Below are 26,242 nucleotides of genomic sequence, written 5' to 3'. Positions count from 1 at the left end.
CTGATTAGCGTGGTCTCCCTGATTCCAGTGCTGTTTTTGCTGTAGTTAGTCAATGGGGTGGAGCTAGCTTCCCTGCCTCTGACCAATCAGTGTGAGGCAGCTTGAGGGCAGTTCACGCCCTGTTGAACTACAGCAAATTAGCATAGAAGGAGCCAATACAACAGTTCCATATCTCTGGGATGAGGGCGTCTAGGAGGAAAAAAAAAACAAAAAACGCGATGGACATCCGTGCAAATGAATACATTGAGTTGAGTGCAATCTTGTGAACTGCAGCTGTCACTCAAGATTTGAGACTCTATAACTAGCGCTATAAAAAGTCAAGTGTTAGCCCTGGCATTGGATGTTTCACAAGAAGTTAGGGTATGGTCACATAGTGCGGTTTTGCCCCGCAGCTTAATACTGCATTACAAAAATGTGTGTTACCGTGATTTGCCAGGGCAAATTTTATGCGGCTTTGCAGTGCAATATTTGGCCGTGTGGCCAAACTGCACCATGTGAACACAACCTTTGTAGTTCTGGTACATATGCCCCATATGCATGTAATAAATGTGTTTCAGACATTAAGGTGAGGCAAATAAAGTGTGCGTCTAAAAAATGATATACATTTTCTACCCTAGGGCTTGCTTTATTTGGACGCATAGTACATTTGGAGACTCAGAGCATGCTACAATTTTTGGGATTTATTCGGAACCGGTAATATAGCAGGGAACATGGAGCTTATAATCTGCCTCTTTAGGCTTAATACACATGGCTGTATACGGGATGCATGTTCGGCTGTGTATACACCAGAAGAATCTAAGGGTATGTTCACACGGCCTATTTTCGGGCCGTAAATGGCCGAGAAATCGGAAGCAGAACGCCTCCAAACATCTGCCCACAGATTTCAATGAGAAATGGTTTCCCTTGTTCACCCTGGAATGCTGCGGTCAGCTTTGATTGCAGCATCCATGGGACTAACCGCAGAGATGTTTCTCTGATCTCCGCTGTTAGAGCGGGGCTGTGGCTGTGTAATAGTCACGTGCGCACGGTCAGCAGGAGGTGATGTGGCCGGCGCTGCACTAGTGAGCGGCGGTGCAGGCACGGAGCATGGGTGCTTTTCAGAGTGTGGCTGCCATGTTCTGTCTTCAGTTGCACTGCTGGTTAGTGCAGTGCTGGTCGCATCACATCATGCTGACCCCGCTTGCACTTGTCACGACTCAGGCACGGGACAATGGCTGTATCACACAGCCGCAGCCCCGCTCTAACAACATTCATGTGTTACAATGCTAAGCTGTGTGGATGCACAGCTTAGTAATGAAATAACGGTATTGAACCGTTTTAGGGTGCACAGCAGAATCGAAACGTCAATACCGTTTCGATACCTTGTGAATCCCTACTCTGTGGTGGGCTCCCCATAAGAGCTACAGCACACTTTATTTTTTTGTCCCTGCAACAGGGAGGGAACAAGGTGGTTAGTGTTACATTTTTTTTTTTCACCCCAAAAAGAAAATGAGGACTTAGTGCAATTTTAATGTGTAAAACACCCAAGGGCTCAAAAACAAATGGTCCAAATACAACACTTGATTAACAGGCAGGTGGGGATGTTTCAGCAGAAAAGGTAACTGCTCAGATATAGATAGTCCCTTTAGGCCATGTTGTTTGATGGTGAGGAGTTCAGTGCATCACTTTTCTTTTTAATCGGTGGATAACTTGTTCCAATCCTGCAAATTCTTCTCTCTGGACTGGTTCAGGAGGTCCATACAGATCTATGTGCAGTGGGAAAGGAGGGGTGTACTATTGCTTCAGGTCTGGTCTGTACTCAGTACTGTCTGGAATAAGTGAGCTCCAGTACAAGATGTCACCAGCACCCTGACCAGATTATATAGAGCCCTACCTGCACAATATTACACATAAATCTGTCTGAAGATTATGGTGGTGCATCAGTATAATAGTACAACAGACTTGTCACTCACCCATATTCAGCTGCTCAGTGTAGACAGCAGGGGGCGGCCCACAGAGAATATTTGTCTTTCATTTAGATGCAATTGTCTATTGTTCTGCAACATGCTACCTCATTTTTCATATGTTAATGCTGAATAGAGATGCACAAAATAAGTATTTACTAATTCTGATCCACATTGTGGCCTTCAAAATGGCTCAAACCTGTTCATCTCTACTTTAGAGTATTTTACAATGGACACTTGCAGTTAGTGCTAAATTTGGGAACAAACTAGAATTAAAGGCAAGTCTCTATACTACTTTGCTGCCCACTAGATTCTTGCCAAAGGCCTAAATAGCTTTTTTTTTTTCTTCTTGCTAATTACTTATTCACAATTCCCACCATCAAATAAAATGGTAAAAACCCAAAACCAAGTCATAGGAAGTGAAGTTCATAACAGACCATTAGGTGGCAGTATCACTCCTTGTAATGCTTTTCACTGGGTATATTCCTCTTGTCCAGGGCTTCTTAACCTTTCTAAGTCCAGTACCCCTACTGAAATGACAAACATATGTTCTGATCACTCAGTCTGAATGAGCCCTAAAGCACATCGGAGGACAAACATATGTAGTCCATGTGATGGCCATTAAAACAGCCATCACACGGACTCATGTAGTTCAATGAGGCTGTTCCCATGACCGTTGTTTCAACAGAGCATGTGAAGGGTCTGTGGAAAAAGTTTTGTCAGGTTAGCTGTGTGCGTAGCAACAGGAGTACACCAAGTTGAGAACCTAGGCTCTAGCCTAAAAAGTAGACACTAGAAAGTAGACATGAGCCATTTAAAGTGCAGCCCTAGCCAAGCCTGACAGCTCAGCTCATCACTTTTTGGGTGGAGTGTCCCTCTAACAAAGTTTGTCATGTGTTGCATTAAAGGATTACATGGCGTAAAAATGCAGAACATGTCTTATGGCCTGCAACTTCCATCCAGTCCCATTGAAATACATGCAATACATCTTGCGTGCGTTGTTTGATTGTGGACGGGCCCGCAGAAGACTCCACCACCCTCTGTGCCACACTCACTGGCTGTGGACACTGCTATGGACATGTGCATGGGGCCTTACACTGGGGCCAGGGCATAGCAACAGTCTAAATCAGGCTTTGGTGACCAATTTAAATCTCTGGGGATCTGTGCCTCATTAAAGCTTCTGTTCACACCTGCATCAAAGGCTTTGCATGCTGTGCTATTTTTTTCCAGGAAAATGACAAACCGAACAGCACCTGACAGGACCTATTTGATGAATGTTTTGTTGGATTTCCATCATGCGACACATCCAGCACTTCCGTTTCTCTGCTACAATGGAGTGAAGAGTCCTGTGAGTAACCGGATACAGGATTGAGCAATATAAACAGCGGCACGTTTCTAGGAACAGGCACAATTCTCTCCTGCCCCAATGTGTAGGTGGAAAACTGAAGTCTACAATCAGCTGGCAGCATTGTTTGACCTAGATGTGTAAAAAAAAACAGCCAAACTTCCAGGTCAAAACAACGCTTTAGTGATGGCCAACTATTTTATCTGTCACCAAGGCCTCCAACATTATACTGGGGCAACCCCAGCAAACGCTGAGGGCAATCCCAGCAATATGGCATTAACATTCACTGAGCATTAGCCTGACGTTTCAGCAGTGGTATGAAAACCCTCTGCCACTTAGCTGAACGGGGACTATTGACTATAAAGGGTTGACAACACGGCAGACAACAGAAAGAAAAAAAAAGAGCCAAAGTGGCATGAGGCTTCCACAGAACTGCTTGCTACGACTTGTTTTGTAGGTTAGAGAAGTCAAACTTCTTATAAACTATGGAAATGTATCAAAACTGGTGCAAGGGAATGTGTAGCAGGTGCCCATAGCAAACTTACTAGTTTTATTCTCCAAATGGACACCAAGCCACAATTATAACTTTTCAATCTGTTGATATTAGTAACCGCTCCGGGAATTATCTTTGCCTCGCAATAAGCTTAAAAGTCCTTTGGGTCGGTTTAAAGGTCAGATGTGCAAGTGGGGGGCAGGGTTTCAAACGCTGCCTTGTATAGCTTTTGCCATGAACATCCCTAGGAAAAGACCAGATATTGATGGCCTATCCCATCGGTGGAAGTTCAAAACAACTGACTGGCAGGGGCACCGGGAGTTGAATGGACCGCAGTGCTCATGCAAGTACCGCTACTTTCTCATTACGTTTACTGCTTGGTACTGTGAAACGACGACACTTGGAGCAGCGGTTCACAGTATTCGCCTTCTCCCAGTCCAGTGAATGGGAGAAAGCTACAAGTATGTTTGCTCCATACTGTGAAACGCAAATGACATGAAGGGGAAGCACAAAATGAAAAATAAAAATATATAGGGACTATAGGAGGCGCTGCTACACATGACAAGTGGAGTGTAGCTAAAAGGTAATTTAATGAAATAAGGTCAAGCTACGCGTTTCAACACTGGACCAGCGTCTTCCTCAGGCCATGACCGTATTTCGTTAAATTACCTTTTATCTACACTCCACTTGTCTCATGTGTAGCAGCGCCTCCTATAGTCCCTATATATTTTTCTCTTTTTAATGCGGTAACATTTCTTGTATACCAGCTCCAGGACTTGGTACAATTTGTAAGACCCGGAGTCCTAGGAGTGTGCTGCCGCCATCAGAGTTGCGTCTGAATCTACACAACCACTATAGGGGAGCACAATCCTGTCTCAACCTATATGACCATTCCTCCTTGCTTTATCTGCAACATGCGGCGCCGTGCATGGTTTTGCTTCTAGATCTCTACTGAAGGGGAAGCAGCGCTCAGATATTTATGGCCTATCTAGAGGATAGGCCATCAATTTCTGCTCACTGGAAAAGCCCTCTAAGCACGAGACTTCAGTGGGTATAGAAACCAATATAAATGAATGCAGAGTTTAGGGGAAGAGGGCACCCAAACTACAGCCACACACACCTGGCAGATTTCATAATAGACAAGCTAGAAATAAGCAGTACATGAAAACTGACAACTAAATGAAAATAAAGACAAGTTCGTTTTTATTTTCTAAGTTTAAATGGAATGATAATTCATTACAGCACGCCACGGATAAAAGTTGCGACAGAACTTCATTTCCATTCGATTGCGTTTGCTCTTTATATATTACATGGAGGGGGGGGGGGGGTTTATTTTTTTTTCCACCATTATGTGAGACGAGTCACTCTTCTCTTACTAAACACTCGAATCCAGTCACTCATTGTATGGACAAATATTAAAGGATGAGCATTATCTGATGTATACAACAAACTACATATACACAAGGCAAGAATCCTTTCTGCAGGTAGAACACGTAGCAAATCTATATGTGCCAGGGTCAGATCATCTATTAAAACATGGCAAGCACATCCCTTGGCTTCTTACAGAGGATATAGACCTAGCTCTGCAGGCTGTAGAAGTAGATAAACTCCAGAAAACACAACGTTCTCATTGAAGTTCAGACTATTTATCCTCAACCAAAAAAACAGCAAAGAAAATCATATTCATTAAAATGTACAACCTTTAAAAAAAAAAAAAAAAAAAAAAAAAAAAAAAAAGCTATAAAGCCACATTCATGCCAGCAGCTGAGGCCATAAAACACCATGTTTAAAACATGGCTCGAGTTCACGGCCATAGATCTACGGAGCTCACCATAGCCGTTCTATAAGGACCTCACACAGGGCTCTGTACGGGAGGGCAATTAATCTGGTAAGGACTGCGTGAGTCACAAGTCAAATAAAAACATCTCCATACAAAAATATGTGGACGATATTACATGTTCAGAATAACAGCTGGCAGCGCATGAAGTCCACAGCTGTAATGCGCCAGTATAGCTTAGGATTCAAGCCTCGGGGATCCATATCTTAAGACTGCATAATTCATGTGACACGTTCTTTCCCATTTCTAGTCTCTCCACCAATTCCTTCTTGAAATGAACCAGCCTGGTAAAAACGACACCAATAGCCCATTGTACCATCTCAGCCCTTGCTGAATATCAGCAAAACAAAAGGACGATTTAGTAGCAGCAGCCACAGCCGCATTGGTGGTTTACTTCAGTGAATGCATAAAATTGTCAAGACTGAACTCCGTCTCATACTGCTCCTGGTTCCATAGATCTCCCAGGTTGTCTAGGATGGACTTCATGGAGCTCTTTCCACCAGGTGCAGAGGTTTCCATTTTTTCACTCTTTCCATCCTAGGAAACAAATGCAATAAGGCATAACTGATCCTGCAGCAGCATTACCTGACTACATAAATGCTTGTGGATATGGTCAGCGACCTTTACTGCATCATGCTGGCAAATAAGAAGAGTACAATGACCCATGCCCACCTTGTCAAGTGTAAACAGGTCCAGCAGCTGGTCGGTTCCCATGCTCTGTAAGCTGGAATTTTCCTGGCTTATTACAGTATTTGCAATACTCATTTTGAATTTCTGCAGACCCATAATCTTCTCCTCCAGAGTTCCTCTTGTAATAAGCCGATACACATTTACTACACGTTTCTGCAACAAAAAGAAATTCAAGTATATGGATGAAAACCGGTCACAGCCGTTCACTTCTGGTAGAATAAATAAAAAAAAAAGAATCCCCTGAAACCAGCAGTCAATGTAAACTATTTTTGGGTAAGCAAAGCTTTGCTTTTTTTTTTCTTAGAGAATCTATGACCGATCAGTTGATTCATTTGACTGATTTCACAAGCAGCAACGCTTGGACATGTATGGGGATGAGTGATCGCTCGTCCTCATACATTTTCATCACGTCGGCAGCACATCTGGTTTACACAGGGAGAGTGGCTGCCAACAGAGATATTTCTTGCAGCATAAACTACATGGTCAGCCGATGAACGGCAAGGATTGGGAACGAGCATTCATATGAACGCGCATTTGACCGATAATGACCTCGTGTAAAAGGGATTTAAGATTCTGCCAGGGTTAAATAAAATAAAAAAATCTCATCTAGTTTACTGACCAATTTAAGTTTATCCTCTTAAAGGGGTTGTCCACCTTCTGACAACTGAGGACCTATCCACCAGTTAGGTCATCAGTATATCGGTGGGGGTCCGACACCTGCACTCCACACCGATAAGCTGCTATGGTGTCCTGCGGGCACCGGATGCTATAGCACAGAATGTTATGTACAGAGCCCAGAAGCAGTTGGCTTTATACATAGCATAGCGGGTGTGGTGCAGGTTCGCTCCTATTCACTTGAACAGTACTGCAGCTCGGTTGCTATTCCGTGGCCGGAGCCAACTGCTTCCGGCATGTACCGCTGGTGCACAGAGGCACCGGACCACCTGATCTGTGGGGCCCAGGTGCCGGACCCCCACAGATCATGTACTGATGATCCAGTGGATAGGTCATCAGTTATCAGAAGGTGGAGGACCTCTAATGTTTAGAGCCTAAATGCCAGTATAAACGGACTGGCTTCTGTTGCAAAACTGATCTTATTGGTCATGCATCCAAATCTACCAAAACCTATGATGACCGGGTGAATAGAGTGCACAGGATTCAAATGGGCTCCCTGTTAACATCTTATCGATTTGCTACAACAAAATTTGTATAAAGACACTGATCAGAAAACTAAGTCAGTGGCTCCTTCACGTATGGCCAAGTATGCAAGAATCGATGTCCAGACTTTAATATCCAGGTTAATGGGACAAATGTGCAGAATAAGCAGCCAAACGATCATAAAAGCATTATGTTCTTACCTGGCCAATACGGTGCGCTCGGTCCATGGCCTGAAGATCTCTCATTGGATTCCAGTCATGTTCAACAAACACTACAGTGTCGGCACCAGTCAGGTTGAGACCCAATCCACCTACATGGGTGGTGAGCAGCAGGACATCTATAGATGGGTCATTATTAAACCTGAGAAACAAAAAACACATGGTCATAGAATGAGGAGGATGTGCCAAGCATAATAAATGGGTACAGTCAATAAAAATAAATCAATCAACGCTTCACTCAACCAAATTATTTAGCTATTTTTTAAACGCAATAAGGTATCCACATTAACCCTGTAACTCACCTGGACACAATGGAATGTCTTTGACCGGCTGGTATGCTACCATCCAGCCGTAAGTATGTGACAGAGGGCAAATGAGGCTTCAGAAGGTCATGTTCCACGATATCCAGCATGCTCTTCAGTTGACAGAAGATCAATACTCTGTGCTGGGCTACAACTGCTTCAGTGCCGCTCTCAGGAGTGCCGGCATTACCCAAACCACAGTCCAACAACAACTGCAAAGAGAACAAACAATAATGTTACAGTTTCACGTCTGATGAGTAAAAATTGTCAAAGTACATGGCAACCCTCAAACTTCTTGCTTGTTTGCCACTTAAGTTAATGGACTAAGCATTAAAAAGGATTGAAAATGGAGCATGACCAAGAGAAATAGCACCAGACGTCCAACACTAGTTATGCTGCATATGTACGTGAGCCATGACTGAAGAAAAGAAATGCATCTAAAAGTCCCCGTACACGAAAACCAAGACAGATAAACTATTTGTCCTATGACATTGCACCTTGGTGTTTCTTTTGCAGGTTAAAATGTTTTGTCTATAAGATTACATACTTGTTTTAATGCAGACAGTTTCGGGGCATGCTGAATATCCCGCAGAGTCGAGTTCTGGGTCGCTAGCTGATCGGTGACCTTCTTGTGCTCTGGGTGCTGGGTGGTTAAAACCAACGCAGGATGGTTGCAGAGCTTCCGCAGATATTGCAGCGCCTTAGGAGACAAGATTACGCTATAAATTATTGCAGTACATGGGAAGGCCGTCCAAAAGGCACGCTACAATATCCCCATCCCTTTTCTAAAACGAAGCAGAAAAACATGCACATAATGTCGCTTTACTTTGTCGTCAACTTACCTGGAAAACATGTCCTGTAGCTTTAAGCTTCGGCTTTTCACTTTCTTCTGAGAGTGAAGTTGCAGAGACTGTTTCATCCACATCAGTCTTTGCCCGTGACTTTGCAAAGTCTTCATATAATTGAACCTGAAATTGCAGAATAAACCAGTTTTAAAACCACTAGTACTACATTTCTTTTAAAAAAAAATTAAAGTGGTATTCCAGTTAAGTGGCATAGAAAAGTTACATCCCCCCCCTGTGTATCAGAGCGGCGTTATAATGAGCTGCATACCTGCGTGCCTATCACATGATCAGAACAGATTTACAATCGGCTGGGAGTAAACACTGAGGTTTCCAATTGCATGACTGCAAGCAGAGATCTTGTAATACTGAGTAACTTCTACAATGAATAATCTTGATTTGCTGAAAGCGTATTCCCCTTTTTAATCCTAGCCCCGGGGCTACACAAGACAGAAGTGTTGGGGGGGGGGGGGGATTTCAACACAGATTTGTGCATGGAAAATCTGTAATTGATTACAGTACCAGCCAAGTCGATGATTTGAACAAATCTCATCAATATGCAAAATTCCGCAAAAAATCTGCCACTTGTGTGGGTGCCCCAAGTCACTCACACACACACACGAGTGCCAGCTCACAACCGTGATATGAAAGATCTACTACAAAACAATCTGCCGCACTCACGTCATTGGAAGAAAAAAAAAAAAAAAAGCACAAATTACAAGGTTCTTTGCTTTTGTTTACCTGCAAAGGACTCAAGGAACAGTAGTAATCTTGAATAATCTTAGGAGGAAGATCCTGCAATACATCCTTCTTCATTCTGCGAAGCAAAAATGGCAGAACTTGCCGGTGTAATGCCTCCATTGCAAGAACACCTGTAAATACGTGCGGAGATAAGTTGACAGTTTTGTACAAACTTCAATTTCTTCTAAGCGTGCAGATTCCTTACCAGCTTCCTGTTCACGAGAGGAGCTTTTAGCATCTCTACTTGCTAAAATAGGTTTCCCATATCTTGCAGCAAACTGGCGTTCTGTGCCTAAAAAGCCGGGCATGAGGAAGTCAAACAATGACCAGAGCTCCAAAACATTGTTCTGGGGGGAAAAAGAACGAGAGAACGTCTTGAGTACACAGAGTAGTGTCTGTGACCTAGAACGTTCAATTGCTGCCGACGGTGACAATTTATCATTCAGACAAGCGGAATATACGCCCCTCGTCCACATATACCTGAATTGGTGTTCCAGACAGGATAATCCTATAATTTGCGGTTATCTGTTTAACAGCTTTTGACAGTTTTGTCTTTCCATTCTTGATGACATGGCCCTCGTCCAGAATACAGTAATTAAACTTCATGTTTCTGAAATAAAGTAGGAACTTACAGCAAATGCATTGTGGCGTCTGACATTTACATAAATTATACACGGATGCAGAGAATGTGACAAGCCTGTTTTCTCTATAGAAAGGGTAAATCATGATTATATGTATAGTGAGGACAACCGTGTAGGACAACCGGGTAGGACAACCGGGTAGGACAACCGGGTGGTGTCCATTCCCAACAGTCTAGATTAATCATACATTGCTTTAGTAGAATTCAGTCACCTCAGCCATAAAAGCAATAAAGCAGAATTCTATCCAGAAATGGAGGGCCAGAACCAGTAAAAAGTGTTTACCTGAAGAAGTCAATATCATTCCTGACAACATCATAGGAAGCCACAATAAGGTTGTGCTTCTTCACTTGGTGTTGCAACCTGTAAAACAGAAATATTACTATAAAAAAAAAATAAAAAAATCTCAAAGTAGCAAGTTATTAGAATCCCCTCCTGAGATAAAGGACTTAAAGTAGACCTCCAACTTTCATCAGCACAAACTTTTGCACCGAAATCAAAATGAGCTTTTCATGTGCTTTTGGACTGCTGTACTCACTCATATCTGAGGTCACTGGGGTCTCGGTCCCCAATTCCCCCGAGGCCGCTCTTCTATTCATGTTCCCTATGACACTACCCATTTATAAACGGTCTCTAAATAGACATCTCCTCTAGGCTGTGAAGTCAGTCATCCCACATAAGTGGAAACCGGCGGACCCTCCAACATTGGATGAGTGGCTGCAGGAGGTTGCCTTGATAGAGAATGGACAACCTCATGTCACTCCTCAGCTGCCTCCACGCGATACACATCTACAGTGGAGGAAATAAGTATTTGATTCCTTGCGGATTTTGTAAGTTTGTCCACTGTCAAAGTCATGAACAGTCTAGAATTTTTAGGCTAGGTTAATTTTACCAGTGAGAGATAGATTATATTAAAAAAAACAAAACAGAAAATCACATTGTCAAAATGATATATATTTATTTGCATTGTGCACAGAGAAATAAGTATTTGATCCCCGACCAACCATTAAGAGTTCAGCCTCCTCCAGACCAGTTACACGCTCCAAATCAACTTGGTGCCTGCATTATAGACAGCTCTTACATGGTCACCTGTATAAAAGACTCCTGTCCACAGACTCAATTAATCAGTCTGACTCTAACCTCTACAACATGGGCAAGACCAAAGAGCTTTCTAAGGATGTCAGGGACAAGATCATAGACCTGCACAAGGCTGGAATGGGCTACAAAACCATAAGTAAGACGCTGGGTGAGAAGGAGACAACTGTTGGTGCAATAGTAAGAAAATGGAAGACATACAAAATGACTGTCAATCGACATAGATCTGGGGCTCCATGCAAAATCTCACCTCGTGGGGTATCCTTGATCCTGAGGAAGGTGAGAGCTCAGCCGAAAACTACACGGGGGGAACTTGTTAATGATCTCAAGGCAGCTGGGACCACAGTCACCAAGAAAACCATTGGTAACACATTACGCCGTAATGGATTAAAATCCTGCAGTGCCCGCAAGGTCCCCCTGCTCACGAAGGCACATGTACAGGCCCGTCTGAAGTTTGCAAATGAACATCTGGATGATTCTGAGAGTGATTGGGAGAAGGTGCTGTGGTCAGATGAGTCTAAAATTTAGCTCTTTGGCATTAACTCAACTCGCCGTGTTTGGAGGAAGAGAAATGCTGCCTATGACCCAAAGAACACCGTCCCCACTGTCAAGCATGGAGGTGGAAACATTATGTTTTGGGGGTGTTTCTCTGCTAAGGGCACAGGACTACTTCACCGCATCAATGGGAGAATGGATGGAGCCATGTACTGTCAAATCCTGAGTGACAACCTCCTTCCCTCCACCAGGACATTAAAAATGGCTCATGGCTGGGTCTTCCAGCACGACAATGACCCGAAACATACAGCCAAGGCAACAAAGGAGTGGCTCAAAAAGAAGCACATTAAGGTCATGGAGTGGCCTAGCCAGTCTCCAGACCTTAATCCCATCGAAAACTTATGGAGGGAGCTGAAGATCCGAGTTGCCAAGCGACAGCCTCGAAATCTTAATGATTTACAGATGATCTTCATAGAGGAGTGGGCGAAAATTCCATCTAACATGTGTGCAAACCTCATCATTAACTACAAAAAACGTCTGACTGCTGTGCTGGCCAACAAGGGTTTTGCCACCAAGTATTAAGTCTTGTTTGCCAAAGGGATCAAATACTTATTTCTCTGTGCACAATGCAAATAAATGTATATAATTTTGACAATGTGATTTTTTTTATATAATCTATCTCTCACTGGTAAAATTAACCTAGCCTAAAAATTCTAGACTGTTCATGTCTTTGACAGTGGGCAAACTTACAAAATCAGCAAGGGATCAAATACTTATTTCTTTCACTGTATATGGTCCCATTGGACTATGTTCCCTTCTTCCCCACATATTTAAATATAGTGACTTGAGACCCAATTCCCCCTTCCTATATACCTTATTCACACAATGGTTTTTCACGCCCGTGTTATGCGCGTTAAACGGCAGTCACACAAATCTATGCAAGTCAATAGGGGCATTCAGACATGGTGTTTTTCATGCGTGTCCGCTGCGTGAAATGCACGGCATGTCCAATTCTTCTGCGTTTTTTGCGCATCACGCACCCATTGAAGTCAATGGGCGCGTGAAAATCACGGACAGCACATGGACCTCATCCGTGTGCTGTCCGTGAATCACGCAACAGTTGCTAAAGAAAGAAAAACACCTCCTTCAGTTTTATTTGAAGTAAAAAATGAGTGACATACGCGCGTAAAAACCGCAGAGGCGTACAGTACATGGATGTCACACGGAACTGCAACGTACGCAAAACGGACACGCTTGTGTGAATAATGCCTTATACTGAAGTCATTACTTGCTGCTTTGTTTGGTTTTGCCCACTTCAACCATGTCCTTGCAATGCGCATAGCTGATCTCTCTTCTTTCGACCCATAATAATCCGGAACTTGAGACCAGGCTCACCCTGACCTGAGCCCTACCATATCCCTCTTCCGCCCTGGTTTGTTTTCCTTCCCCCTGCCTTGTCTAAGCTTGGCTTCCTGTGATGGCGCTTGTAGGATGCTGTTCCACTTTATGTTGTGTAAGAGATTGAGTTGTTCTGTCTCTATTTAATTCTCTATGCTCCTGTTCATTATGCGTCTCTTCGTTGCTGATGTAGATCGTCGCTTGTCATCGGATGTGACGCTCGCCTCCTTGTTGGGGCTTTGCCTTTTTGTTATTTTCTCGCTCTTTCATGTGGCTGTATTTCCCCCCAACTGTGTTTTATATTTGTTGGTTTTAAAACCAATAAAAAACTGAATATGAAAAAAAAAAGAGCTTCTCATAATAAACCGAAGTAAGATCGGAGCTCAGGTTTTTATCCTTTAAATCGGTTAGTGCTGTACATCGCCTGCTTTTTAGATGTCAGAAGTAAATGAAAACGCTTGATGCCAGCAGCGGCTACTGGGAAGGGGGGAGGAAGTTCAGTAGTTAATGTATAAGGCTCTGTTCACACGGTCGACAAGGATACCGATTTTAGGAGACCCATAACGGATGATGGGTCTGTTCCGAATCACAACCTTCTATGATTCACTCACGGACTTGTCAGTATATGCTGATCATCAAACATAATTTGAAAGCCAAAAAGCATAGTTTTATGGCTATGCAGGAGATTTGGAGATCATGTTCAATGATGGAGAAACAGTGGAGATTAACCTTGGAAGCAGTTTAGTATGTAAATCCTCCACATACACAGGTCTGTTCAAAAATGTTTAAGGCATTGATCATAAAAATACTGTGGCGATATATTGACCATTAAGGCATTTCATGGTGGACTTGCCTGGCTCGCTCTGTCGGGGGACCTGTGTAATGTAATGGGTTAAGATATTCTTTAGAGCAGAACTTTCCAACTTCATCCACCCAGTGCCCAGTTAAGGTTGGCGGACATATGACTAGTGAAGGGAGAGGTGTGCAGTCTGGAGACTTACTCCTGCTATACTTCTGAGATCTGTAGGATATACAGTAATAATTAAAACAAGAACCAAAATCACATTAAATTATAATAATTCCTAGAACATAAAAAAAATTCTTACCTAAGGCAATGGTCCCCTGCGAGAATACATATAGACTGCAAAGTCTTCCCCAGACCCATATCATCACATAGAATCCCATGGAGTTTGTATTTATTCAGGAACGCCAGCCAATTTACACCATCCTTTAGGAAACAAAGATAAATGCACCAAGTGAGCGAGAATAATACTGCAAGTGTCCGATAGCTGTAACAGCACTATAAAGGTATAAAAAAGGATGTTAATATCATACCACATCAGGTTTGGTTATTAAGTATCATGGTGCGCTCCATATACTTCTCTTGCACATTTTCAGGCCATGGCAGCACTCCGGTAGAAGAAAATGGTTTGGCATCTTACCTGCTGATATTTCCTCAGCTCCGCTTTTATTGGAACAGGAATTTTATAATTTTCTAGTTTCTTTCCGTCCAGCAGTTGTTCCAAGAAGCTGCGCTCCCTGGCTTTTAGTTTAATTAACTCCTCTGACATACTGGGAGGATCTGGGATTCCAGCCTAGAAATGAAAAGCAAAAAGGTGATTCACAGAGTAATGCAGGCAATGAATGCAGGCAATGGATGCAGGCAGAAGATACGTGGATCTTTACCAACATCCGTACACCATAATGTAAGCTTCACATTTCTCTCCTTACAGAAACTAAACTTGGCACATTACAGAAAATATGACTTACAATTATATCCTGCACTTCAGTCCAAAGTAACAGATGGAAGTGCACGATATAACGGACAGAAGTTTCCAGCCTTATAACTAATTGTTCATAGGCAGAGAGGCTGGAACCTGGCTTCAGGATTAATGGATGTTCCACCAGATCGATATACTGCAGGTTTATGGTGCAAGAAAAAACCGTGAGTAGATTATGGCTCAATTTCATTTTCTCCCTACAACAAAAGATACTGTGCCTGTCCATGTGTTTACCCATCTTAATGACATATCAGTAGCTGGAGGATGCCTGGCGTATGTTTGCATCGTAGAGCTGCCAAGTGACAGTCTGATAAAATATTTTTTTCCAGCTTTTAAAGGAACAGTGTCATCACAAATTATTTTTTTATATGTTAAAGATGTTAGTGCTTTATTAAAAAAGTTTATATTCATTTGTGTGTTTGTGTTTTACTTTTTCTTATTTTTACACTTTTTCTTCCCTATGGGGGCTGCCATTTTTTGTTCCATTTCTGTGTGTGTCGATTAACGACACATACAGACATGGAATACGGCAGCCACAGTCCCATAGGGACCTCGAACGGCTCCCGTCCCATTGACTTCAGTGTACGGCGTCTGTGTGGGAACTGCGCATGCGCCGCTCCCACACAGTCCAATTCGAAATTGGCGCCGTCCGGCGCCATTTTCCTGTGGACCGGAAGTCGCGGCCGGACAGTAATATTACTACTTCCGGTCGCGGCTTCCGGATTTGTGCACTTGGACCAGCGGCAGCAAACGGAGCGGACGGGCCGGAGGGAGACGCGGCGGCAGGAGCAGGTAAGAGATTTCAATGTATGTTCGTGTTTGTGTGTGTTTACTACTGTATGTAAACCTACTACACTGTGTGTTAGCTCAAAAAATGGCGAGACACAGTGTAGGAGGTTACACCGTTCAAACCCCTCGTTTATCCCGGCACTAGCCAGGATAAAGGAGGGGGGGATGCTGAGAGCTCACTAGAGCGAGGGCTTTTTACCCAATTTTGCAAAGCTGCAATTTTGGGAATAGCTCCATCTAGTGACCAAAAATGGGTAGTATTATAAATTAGAATTAATTTATAATATTTCCTGACTCGTGAAAAAAAGAAAAAAAATTTGAACAATGTTTAATCACCCGCACACTAAATGTTTAATTTTTTTTTAAAAAACATGTTTTTCTGGCAACACATTCCCTTTAACTTTGATGGCCCATGTGTGTGGCCGTGTCTGGTACTGCAGCTCAGAAACACAGAAGTGAATGAGGCCGAGATGCAATAAGAAAACAAACAGATGCAGTAGCACACGGATGGACGTCAAAATATATGCAAATACTGAATTTCGGATTTTAAACTGCATTACATCTCAGCACCTGCCGGGTACGTCAACATAAATGATCTCTGATCAATGGGAGTTGGATCCACACCCTTCACACATAGGACATGAATGTTGAAAACCTGGCAAGCTCCTAAATGTTGGATCCACTGCTTCCAGCAATTTCCTAGAATACATCACAGCTTGGCATGATCATCAGCACAGAGGAGCCGTCACAATGGTCTGATAGGAATCAAACTACATGCATCTTTTAGGACAGGGAGACTCTGGTCATAACTAAATAAGGAAGGTTTGTAATATTTGCAATTACTATACATGAAAACCGCCACACCACCTCCCCAGCCACTGCCTGTCAGGTCACATTAACAATTGCAGATTAAAGTGTATCTCAAATTTCCTAAAATGTCTGGTCCTGGGTGGAGTGCAGGACGGAGTTGAAGCCTCCGCTGACTGCTAAATTAGACTTACTTCCAAAGGCATTAGCCGGATGAGTGTTGCAAAACACTGAGTAGCCATGAAGCGCACGCTGTCCGTCTGGTCACTCATTCTTCCCAGAACAGGCACCACAAGGAGGACTATATATGGGACAATGCCAACATCCAGCTGCTCCATCACACCTTTTTTGTTTCATCGTTAAGGAGTAACCTATGAAAGGTCTTACAGGCTATACATGCATGCATATGTACAGAGTCCACCCCCAATGAATTTGAGCAGGGTTCCAAAGAAAGGTCAAGTTATTGTCACAATAATTACCAAGATTTTGTGTGGCTATAGAATCCACTTTTTTCTAGAAACAGCACCCGTCCTTGGGTTGTGTCTGGTATTGCAAATCCACCTCATTCACATGAGTGATTATGAGCTGCAATACCAGAAAACAAGTATACCCTTAATTAATCCTGGACAATCCCTTTAACATTACAGATGGTACCAAAGTGTCTTGCAAGAGTTTTAAAAAAAAAAATGGGAAAAAATAAAAAGGATACAAGCTAGCGCTTCAATGGCTCCCTCCTGTTTCGTGTTATCATCAATAGCACCGAGCCACGGCAAAACTTTCTCCAAAAAGACATTCATGGTTTCCATGGTAGCGATCCGGCTCATAACTCCTACACAACGAGAGGCCATATGCCTCACTGATGTGTAAGGATGTTGCAGACTCATAAATAGATGAGGAAGATGTTGAAGCAGCTGGAAACACAAAAATCTTTTTAAAAAAAAAAAGCAAGATCTAGTTTTGCAGAATATATTTCACTTTAATATGGGGCATAAATGTTCACCCAGCGGGCAATATTACCGACACCTGATATGGTAAGGAGAGTGATGGCAAGTATTTTATCATATGAACGTATACATCACTTCTAATTATACTGAGAAATGCTTTTAAAAAAGTGGTTATCAAGTTTAGAAAGCCCATTCTTATATATCCTAGTAGCGAATTCTGAGACAGAGGGGTGGCGGGGGTCTTCTGTTCAGGAACCTGTCTTGGTTAAGAGAGGAAAAACGGTTATAAAAATATTATTATCCTATATTACACAGATAACCCAACTATATGAATGGGCATGGTGTAATGCTTAATTTCCCCTGTGATGGCGCTGCAGGGAAATTGAACAGTTACTGCCAGGTTTCGTCACGGATTACAACAGATTGCTGGTGGTCCCAGCAGGGTACACTCTGCAATCTGTTTATTGTTAAAGAAACCCTCCGCTCCCAGGACAAAAGCTATAAACGTCAAGGGCTAAATAGAGTTATAGTACCTGGTGCCCTCCAGTTGCGCCCCTCTGCCGTGGATCCGGCTCTTTTGAGTCCCCACTGTGCTGTCCTAAAATGGCCACATCATTTCAAACTTAGGCCCCATGCACACGACCGTAAAAATGTCCGTAATTACGGTCAGCAATTAAAGACCCATTCGCTTCTATTGTGCACGGACACCTTACCGTTTGTTTACAGGAAGGTGTCCGGGCCGTATAGAAATGTTCAGAAAATTATGGACCATGTCTGTTCTTTTGCATTTTACGGGCCGTGCTCCCATATTTTGTATGGGAGCAAGGCCCGAAAATGCAGGCAGCCGTCGGCGGCTGGCCATGCCCGCAATTGCGGGCCGTGATTACGGGCATGGCCGTGTGCATGGGGTTTTAGTCGAAGTCACTTCCTTTGTTCTTCCAGAAGTGATCACGTGAGTAGCTCTGGCCAATACAAGAACAGAGGGAGCGTCAAACTCAGTCAGTGGGGCGCTGCGGCCATTTTGGGAGAACACAGCAGGGACCCCAAAGAGGCGGACCCATGGCAGAGGGGCGCAAGTGGAAGGTGTTCGGTAAATATTACTCCATATACCTAGTCATATTTAAAATGTTGGGTCGCTTTAAGGGACTCCTAATGATTAAGGGTGGACACACAGCTGAATTTGCTAGGGGAAGATTCGTCCAGCTATACATTTTGTCTGCAGGGGAATTATAGTATTACATGATGCTAAGCTAAACCAACCCCTTTAAATGGTAACTAAACTTTCAAAAAACTTCTGAAAGTGATCAGGTGCTCATAGACTTTCTATTGAGCCCGTACACAAATTGCTCGGCTTTCCGAGAAAAGCCGATCTGAAACAAAGCAGCTCAGCGCTCCCCCTTCTGCAGCTTCGTTTTAGCGGTCGGTGTAGGTCTCAGTGCTCAGACCAAGACCGATAAAATTTGAAGTTGTTACCCTTTAAATAATTTAAGACATTTCAAACCTTATGGGGATTTGAGAAGTCTTAATATTTAGATACATTGTGGAGTACTGGGACTTCCACCCTAAGGCCTAGTTCACAGTTTTTTGCAGGCAGAAAATTCTGCCTAGAAAAATCAGCTCCGTTTTTTTTGCACCACACGTGTTTCTTGGGGCGTTTTTTTACCTCTTCAACAGGCAAAGGGATTTTTTTTTTTTCTTCACAAAAATGCGTAAAAAAAAAAAAAAAAAAAAAAGCCGTTTGCAGCGTTTTTCCCATCTCCCATTGCCTCAAGATAGGTCATATTGCTTTTTTACAACTTCCCTGGCATAGTCATAACGATGGCTCCTTGTTTCCCCATCTGTTCGCAGTGCAGCTCGTCCTCCTGGGATGACGTTTCATCCCATGTGACTGCAGCAACCAATGGGAAACACTAGTGCTCACATGGGCTGCAGCGTTATCACTGGAGGCCGGCCTGCTGGGAGACTAGAGGAACACACCAAAGTTTGATCATATTTTAAACTTCCGTTTTTGGTACTTTAGCAACTATATTAATTTTAATGTACATACATCCACCTCTGAGTGTATATTTCACTTCAGATTCATGAATTACCAGGGGGTGAAGGCTGGGTCCCATGGAGGAGGCGGTGACCTCAAACACTTGAAGACTGTTGACTAGTTCCTGGGCGTGCTCATCTCCTTTTTCCAAGAGCAGCTTGCCATCTACAACATAAACACTTTTCGTAAGTTACTTGAGGATTTGGCAAAACGATCAACTTCTGGCAGCGAGAACTCAAATCAAATTCAATATAGTCCGATCAAATCCTTCCTCAAATAATAGTTACATGCAAAATTAAACTGAATACTGGACACTTACCAAAACCATCAATGTTAATGTTCCTTAGCGGTCCAACTATTGCCTCCCAAAGATGTGGCAGGCCTGTCGCTAAATTACACGCAAAGTGTTTTGCAATAGTTGCAAGAGTGTATTCTGCACCTCGTCTCTGGATTAAGTGTTGCTTGTGATTCTAGGAAAAAAAATATATAAAAATTTTTTTTTTATAGAAGACCCATTTTTTGTTTTTTACTAAACTATCAGGTGTTTTTTTTTTTTTTTTAAATCAAAACCCAATTCACTAGCAGAATCCGCAGTGCAGTTGTATCAAACTAGTAGAATCCCTAGTAGCACTAAATCTGTACAGTTTAACAGCTGTGCCGTTATTTGACCATCTATGCATTCGGAGGACTACTGAGGGATGAATGGTTTGCATGTCGTTGGAATACAAGATTCATATGAAAAGTGGAAAAAACATTGAACCATACAATTATCAGCTATGACAACGTGTCTGGAGATTCAAAGTGAGTTAGGGGAATATAAGCCTATTATCTGATGCAACCACCATCAACCATTACATATGAACTGCGCCCACCGGCAGGGGAGGTAATTACAAAGTACTGAAAAAAAATAAAAAAAGATTTTCCTTTAAGCTTTGCGTGGAAGGTGATCCCTTTTAATGATTAATGGTGGGAGTTTACAAAATAACTAACATTAAAAACAGTGTTTTAAACCTTCGTAACACAAGGCAATGTCATGGTGACCACAACCCCCACTCGGGTGCAAAACAGGCCACAAGTGCGGTGCCTACTCTAAGAATGCTGTAAATGTACGGGGACTAGCGTTAAAGCTTGGTTGCCAGCTATATACATTTTAGTAGGGAAGGGGTTAAAGATGTTGTGTAGTGGCAATCACATCTTTGTGGCACTGTACTATACCTGGAATTTGAGTGTAGGGATAGTCTCCCTCTGAATGTTAAACAGTACGGCCTCTTTCACATGGCAGTATTGGTCAGTATTTTTCCAAAACCAGGAGTGGAACCTCCATTGACTAAGTAAGGGAAAGATTTGCACTTCTGTGTTTTAGCTTACAGATCAGGACCAAAATACTGCCGTGTGAAAGTGGCCTTACACATGCAAGGATATAAATACCTCGTCGCTGTCTGTAGGCGTTTGGACTCCGCTTCCTGTGTGCAAGTCCGCCACTTGGGATCTTGTAGCTTTAGGAGTCGGGCCCCGTCTGCTAGTAATTGCAAAAGCAGCTTGTTGATGTCTGTATAGAGTAATTATTCCTCTGTGTTTTGTGACGGTGTGACAGGCTCCGTCTTTTTCTGAATTCAATCCTTTAAAGATAAAGTCTGTTATACTGCAAATAAGTAATACAAGAACATTGTTTTCCTCTATACAAATCACTAGTGAGACCACGTTTGATATTGTGAACAATTTTGGGCACCCGTGTAGAAGGAGGACATTGCTGAACCAAAACAGGTGAAAAAGGAGACCATGGTAAATTTAAGGGAATGGGTGGCTTGCTGTACTGGGAAAGGTTAACAGACTTGGGGCTATTTAGTTTAGAAAAAAAAAAAGACTTTGGGGCAATCGAAGGTACAAATATATAATTAGACAGTACAGAGAACTTCCTAATGATCTTTTACACCTAGACCTGCAAGAGGGCATCCTCTATGGTCAAGGAAAAAAGTAAGAGACACACACACACACACACGTTAGGACTACAATAAAATAAAAAAATAAAAATTATTTCTGCATTTTGTTTTTTCAGTTAATTTTTTTCCCCCGGCTTTAAACGTAATCAGGACGCAGATACAGTTAGTAAATGGTAGAGCAGGGAGCGGACTGCTTCTTGGCCTACCATTGTATTTATGTAACGCCGGCCACTCGTAGCTTGGCACAGACCTGCGCGAGGCAGTGACATCGTACCCGTCTAAGCCAAGCCACACTGACAGGAGGAGCAGAGATCTTCTCCACTCGTCGTGGGAACGAAGTTAGGTGAATATGTATTTTATTAGGCACTATTGAGGCAGCTATGTGGCATTATACTGTGTGGTGGAGCGGTCAGGGGGTAATTTATATACAGTAGTATACAGAAGGCTCAGGGGGATATATAAAAGCAATGGTATGACATGCAAATAGGGGGTGTGGACTAAATCATTAATCGTAACCAAGGTTCATGTTCAATTAAGGCCTTAATCACACGAACGTGTTTAACGTCCGTGATACGCGCGTGAAAATCACGCGCGTCGCACGGACCTATGTTAGTCAATGAGGCCGTTCAGACATTCCGTGATTTTCACGCATGTCCGCTGCGTAAAACTCACGACATGTCCTATACTTGGGCGTTTTTCACGCATCACGCACCCATTGAAGTCAATGGGGGAGTGAAAATCACGTGCAGCACACTGAAGCACTTCCATGTGTCACGCGTGATTCGTGCAACAGTAGATAAGTAAAGGAAAAAATAAAAGCACTTCCTTCATTTTTTTCTAAACATCCAAACCACGTGTCATAAGGATGGAATATGCGTGAAAATCATGCAGCCACGCAGCACATACTGATGACACACGGAACTGCAACGCGTGCAAAACGCTGCGTTTTTTACGTGCGCATAAACGGACACGTTCGTGTGAATAAGGCCTAATTGTGATTTTGTTAATTACCCAGCACTAGTTAAAAGCCTGTCCTGATCATGTCCAAGTTACCTAGGTACCCAGATAAGTGTGCTAAACCCCTTAAATTATCATTTTCCACATGATAGTTAAGAAATAATGATCATTGGGGGGCCCCTCCAATCACTGGCACGGCTGTCCCAAACCCACATTTTTTTCTAATTGCTCGATGAGTGAGAAAGAATTTAAAGTGGTATGGCGGACATGCATGTGCCCTGCCGCTCCATTCAATGATGTGGAGTTTCAGCACAATGGCTTCAAGAGCCATGTTAAACGTAACGGCTGTAAACTCTGGGAAAGAGAAGAAAAAAAATAAAAAAATAAAAAAAGGCCCCTGAAAGCAGATTGTGCCGAAAAGGCAAGCGCCTGGGAAAATAAATCGGCAAGTAGAGTTACGTCGGCATATCAATGGTGCGGTCCAGTCCGGAGCCACGAGGATGATCAAAATATCCCCATCTGCCTCGATCCCCCTGAGGTGCTGAGAGGAGGCAGCAGGGGGAAACCAGTAAATCCAGGTGACTTGATCATATGGAGCCACCGGAGCGTCAAGTGCGTAGAAGGGGACCTGGCCAGTCTACGTCTGGGGTGTCCCGCCTGGAACAGATTTGTTCAAACATCTTGTGATGAAGTGCCCACTCCACTGGGTGGACCCAATCGTGATTGAGATAATCCACAACCAAATTGTCAACCACTGTCTAGTGACAGAGGAAAATGACCCTCCGTTCATAAAAAGTTGATGGGGACAATGGCTTCCTGGTGGGACCAAAAGCCCTGGGCCATGAGTTTCTGAAAACACCTATCCAATGAAAAGTACAACTGGGCGTGTATTATGTGTGTTACATCTGGGCGTGTTTACTACTTTTACTAGCTGGGCGTTGTGTATAGCGTTGTGTATAGAAGTATCATCCACTTCTCTTCAGAACGCCCAGCTTCTGGCAGCGCAGATCTGTGACGTCACTCACAGGTCCTGCATCGTGTCGGCACCAGAGGCTACAGTTGATTCTGCAGCAGCATCAGCATTTGCAGGTAAGTAGCTACATCGACTTACCTGCTAACGCCGATGCTGCTGCAGAATCATCTGTAGCCTCTGGTGCCGATGTGTCCTCGCTCGTCTGACACGATGCAGGACCTGTGAGTGACGTCACAGATCTGCACTGCCAGAAGCTGGGCGTTCTGAAGAAGTGGATGATACTTCTCATCAGAACGCCCAGCTAGTAAAAGTAGTAAACACGCCCCGATGTACGCACATAATACACGCCCAGTTGTACTTTTACTTTTCAACACGCCCAGTTGTACTTTTGCAAGCCTCATTTGCATAAATACGAAAATGGTCATAACTTGGCCAAAAATGCTCGTTTTTTTAAAAATAAAACCGTTACTGTAATCTACATTGCAGCGCCGATCTGCTGCAATAGCAGATAGGGGTTGCAAAATCTGGTGACAGAGCCTCTTTAAGGGAACTCGTCTTACCTGTTGCAGGCTTAGCGGCCTGAGGTCAGGAACGCCAAGAGGAACGGGGCTTGAAGGAAGGTCTATTCTTGGCATCCTAGTGGGACTGCTATTCAGATGCCGGTGGGCCAAGGAATCAATGAGAGAAACGAAAACGAGGTCCTGGTTACCGAGGATTAGGATCGTGAGCTTAGTTGAGGCAGGGGAGTGTTGCTTCCAAGAGGATTTCGTCCAAGCAAGCTCTAGAGATGGGAGTCACTGAAAAGAGCCGTCAAGGAGTGTTTAGAAGCAGCACTGTCAGCAGACCGGCACCTGAGCCATACCGTCTGGTGCACGACAACCATAGGAGTGGCAGAGCGAGCCACAAAGCAACCCGCATCCAGGGAGGCTTCACACAGATTTTGTAGCTATGAAAAGGTGATGAGATTCACCACATATTTAGTGGGTGTCCCTCAATAGAGACCATGACTGAATTAGCAAGCTCATTCAGTAGATGCTCGGCTGACCCATGTGGAATCAAAGATTAGCCAGAAGGCCAAGCCAGCGGCCTTAACCCCTTAGTGACCAACAATACGCCTTTTTACGTTCCTCAATAAGGGGCCTTAGGCTAGGCCAGGGGTCTCAAACTCGGTCGGGTAAGTGGGCCGCATATAGAAAAAATGGGAAGTTGACGGGCCGCATTACTTTCAAATTTGATACAATACAAAATTATTGTTACTCAATTAGTTATTTGAACTACTAGAACACTATATTACCAGTAGAATACTAAATTACTATAATAATACCGCTAGGTTTAAAATTTGAGATATTTCTCAACGTGCTTATTTCAACAATCCAGCTTTCCAGTTTAAGTGTCACTAAATGCAGTCCGGCGGCTCAGTTAGCACACATGTCAAGATTGGGCAGCCCCTTTTTAGATAGTGCCGCAGTGCCCTCTGTGGATGCTGCCACAGTGCCCTCTGTGGATGCTGCCACAGTGCCCTCGGTAGATAAGGCCACAGTGCCCTCGGTAGATAAGGCCACAGTGCCCTCGGTAGATAAGGCCACAGTGCCCTCGGTAGATAAGGCCACAGTGCCCTCGGTAGATAAGGCCACAGTGCCCTCGGTAGATAAGGCCACAGTGCCCTCGGTAGATAAGGCCACAGTGCCCTCGGTAGATAAGGCCACAGTGCCCTCGGTAGATAATGCAACACACCCCTAGATAATGCCAGTGTCCTCTTCAGATACTGCCACACGCCCTCTGTAGAGTCTGCCCCAGTGCCCTCTGTAGAGGCTGCCCCAGTGCCCTCTGTAGAGGCTGCCCCAGTGCCCTCTGTAGAGGCTGCCCCAGTGCCCTCTGTAGAGGCTGCCCCAGTGCCCTCTGTAGAGGCTGCCCCAGTGCCCTCTGTAGAGGCTGCCCCAGTGCCCTCTGTAGAGGCTGCCCCAGTCCCCTCTGTAGAGGCTGCCCCAGAGCTGGAGTCCCGGAGCAGAGCCGCTTCTGCCACTCTGCCTGGGATTCCAGCTCTGCTCCTGACATCACTGTCCATATATGGACAGAGATGTCAGGGGCAACTCCTGCTCTGGGGAAGCCCCTGACATCATTGTCGATGTATGGACAGCGATGTCAGAGGCTTCCCCAGAATCCCGGAGAAGAGCCGATAATAGCGCTCTGCCTGGGACTCCGCTCTGGGGAAGACCCTGACACACTGTCCATATATGGGCAGCGATGTCAGGGAATTCCACAGAGTCCCGGAGCAGAGCCTGTACTAGCGCTCTGCCCGGGACTCCGGCTCTGGGGAAGCCCCAGACATCGCTGTTCATATGTGGACAGCGATGTCAGGGAATTCCACAGTGTCCCGGAGCAGACACCAGCGCTCTGCTCGGGACTCCGGCTCTGGGGAAGCCCCAGACATTGCTGTTCATATGTGGACAGCGATGTCCAGGAGCAGAGCCGACACCAGCGCTCTGCTCCGCTCTGGGCAAGACCCTGAGACACTGTCCATATATGAGCCGATACTACTGGCTCTGTGTCCCGCGGGCCGCAGATGACAGCCCCAGGGGCCGCGTGCTTGAGACCCCTGGGCTAGGCTGACGCCTTTTCACGTGAGCCTAGTCTAAGGCCTGCACGGGTCTCCCATGCAGGCTGGAGCCGGGGCTCAGCTGTCTGATGACAGCTGAGCTCCTGCTCCAACGCCCGCGATCGAAGTTTACTTCGATCGCGGCCGTTTAACCCGTTAAATGCCGCCGTCAATAGCGACCGCGGCATTTAACTTTGTTTACAGAGGGAGTGAGCTCCCACTGTC

At 44.1% G+C, this 26,242-nt stretch overlaps 1 protein-coding gene across 5 annotated transcripts in view; it reads right to left on the bottom strand.

Moving 5' to 3' along the window:
- Window positions 1-4,979: 4,979 nt before the first annotated feature.
- BTAF1 (B-TFIID TATA-box binding protein associated factor 1) overlaps window positions 4,980-26,242 on the bottom strand; it is a 58,020-nt gene continuing 36,757 nt past the window's right edge. For 4 of the 5 annotated variants that reach the window (XM_075843242.1, XM_075843244.1, XM_075843243.1 and 1 more), the window contains 18 exons: window positions 20,980-21,170; window positions 19,871-20,021; window positions 19,607-19,716; window positions 17,282-17,483; window positions 16,767-16,915; window positions 14,638-14,790; window positions 14,302-14,423; window positions 14,049-14,216; window positions 10,493-10,570; window positions 10,050-10,179; window positions 9,775-9,916; window positions 9,570-9,700; window positions 8,829-8,954; window positions 8,534-8,686; window positions 7,987-8,198; window positions 7,667-7,826; window positions 6,291-6,461; window positions 4,980-6,155 (listed from right to left, as the gene is read on the bottom strand). In XM_075843242.1, the coding sequence (XP_075699357.1) occupies window positions 6,009-6,155; window positions 6,291-6,461; window positions 7,667-7,826; window positions 7,987-8,198; window positions 8,534-8,686; window positions 8,829-8,954; window positions 9,570-9,700; window positions 9,775-9,916; window positions 10,050-10,179; window positions 10,493-10,570; window positions 14,049-14,216; window positions 14,302-14,423; window positions 14,638-14,790; window positions 16,767-16,915; window positions 17,282-17,483; window positions 19,607-19,716; window positions 19,871-20,021; window positions 20,980-21,170 (2,696 nt within the window). In that variant the 3' untranslated portion in view covers window positions 4,980-6,008. The remainder of the gene's footprint in view (window positions 6,156-6,290; window positions 6,462-7,666; window positions 7,827-7,986; window positions 8,199-8,533; window positions 8,687-8,828; window positions 8,955-9,569; window positions 9,701-9,774; window positions 9,917-10,049; window positions 10,180-10,492; window positions 10,571-14,048; window positions 14,217-14,301; window positions 14,424-14,637; window positions 14,791-16,766; window positions 16,916-17,281; window positions 17,484-19,606; window positions 19,717-19,870; window positions 20,022-20,979; window positions 21,171-26,242) is intronic. The other variant, XM_075843245.1, reaches the window with a different exon arrangement.

The sequence above is a fragment of the Rhinoderma darwinii genome, chromosome 11, assembly GCF_050947455.1.
Source record: "Rhinoderma darwinii isolate aRhiDar2 chromosome 11, aRhiDar2.hap1, whole genome shotgun sequence".
NCBI lineage: Eukaryota > Metazoa > Chordata > Amphibia > Anura > Rhinodermatidae > Rhinoderma > Rhinoderma darwinii.
The sequence above is the reverse complement of the archived record's forward strand: the minus strand, read 5'-3'. Positions and strand labels throughout refer to the sequence as shown.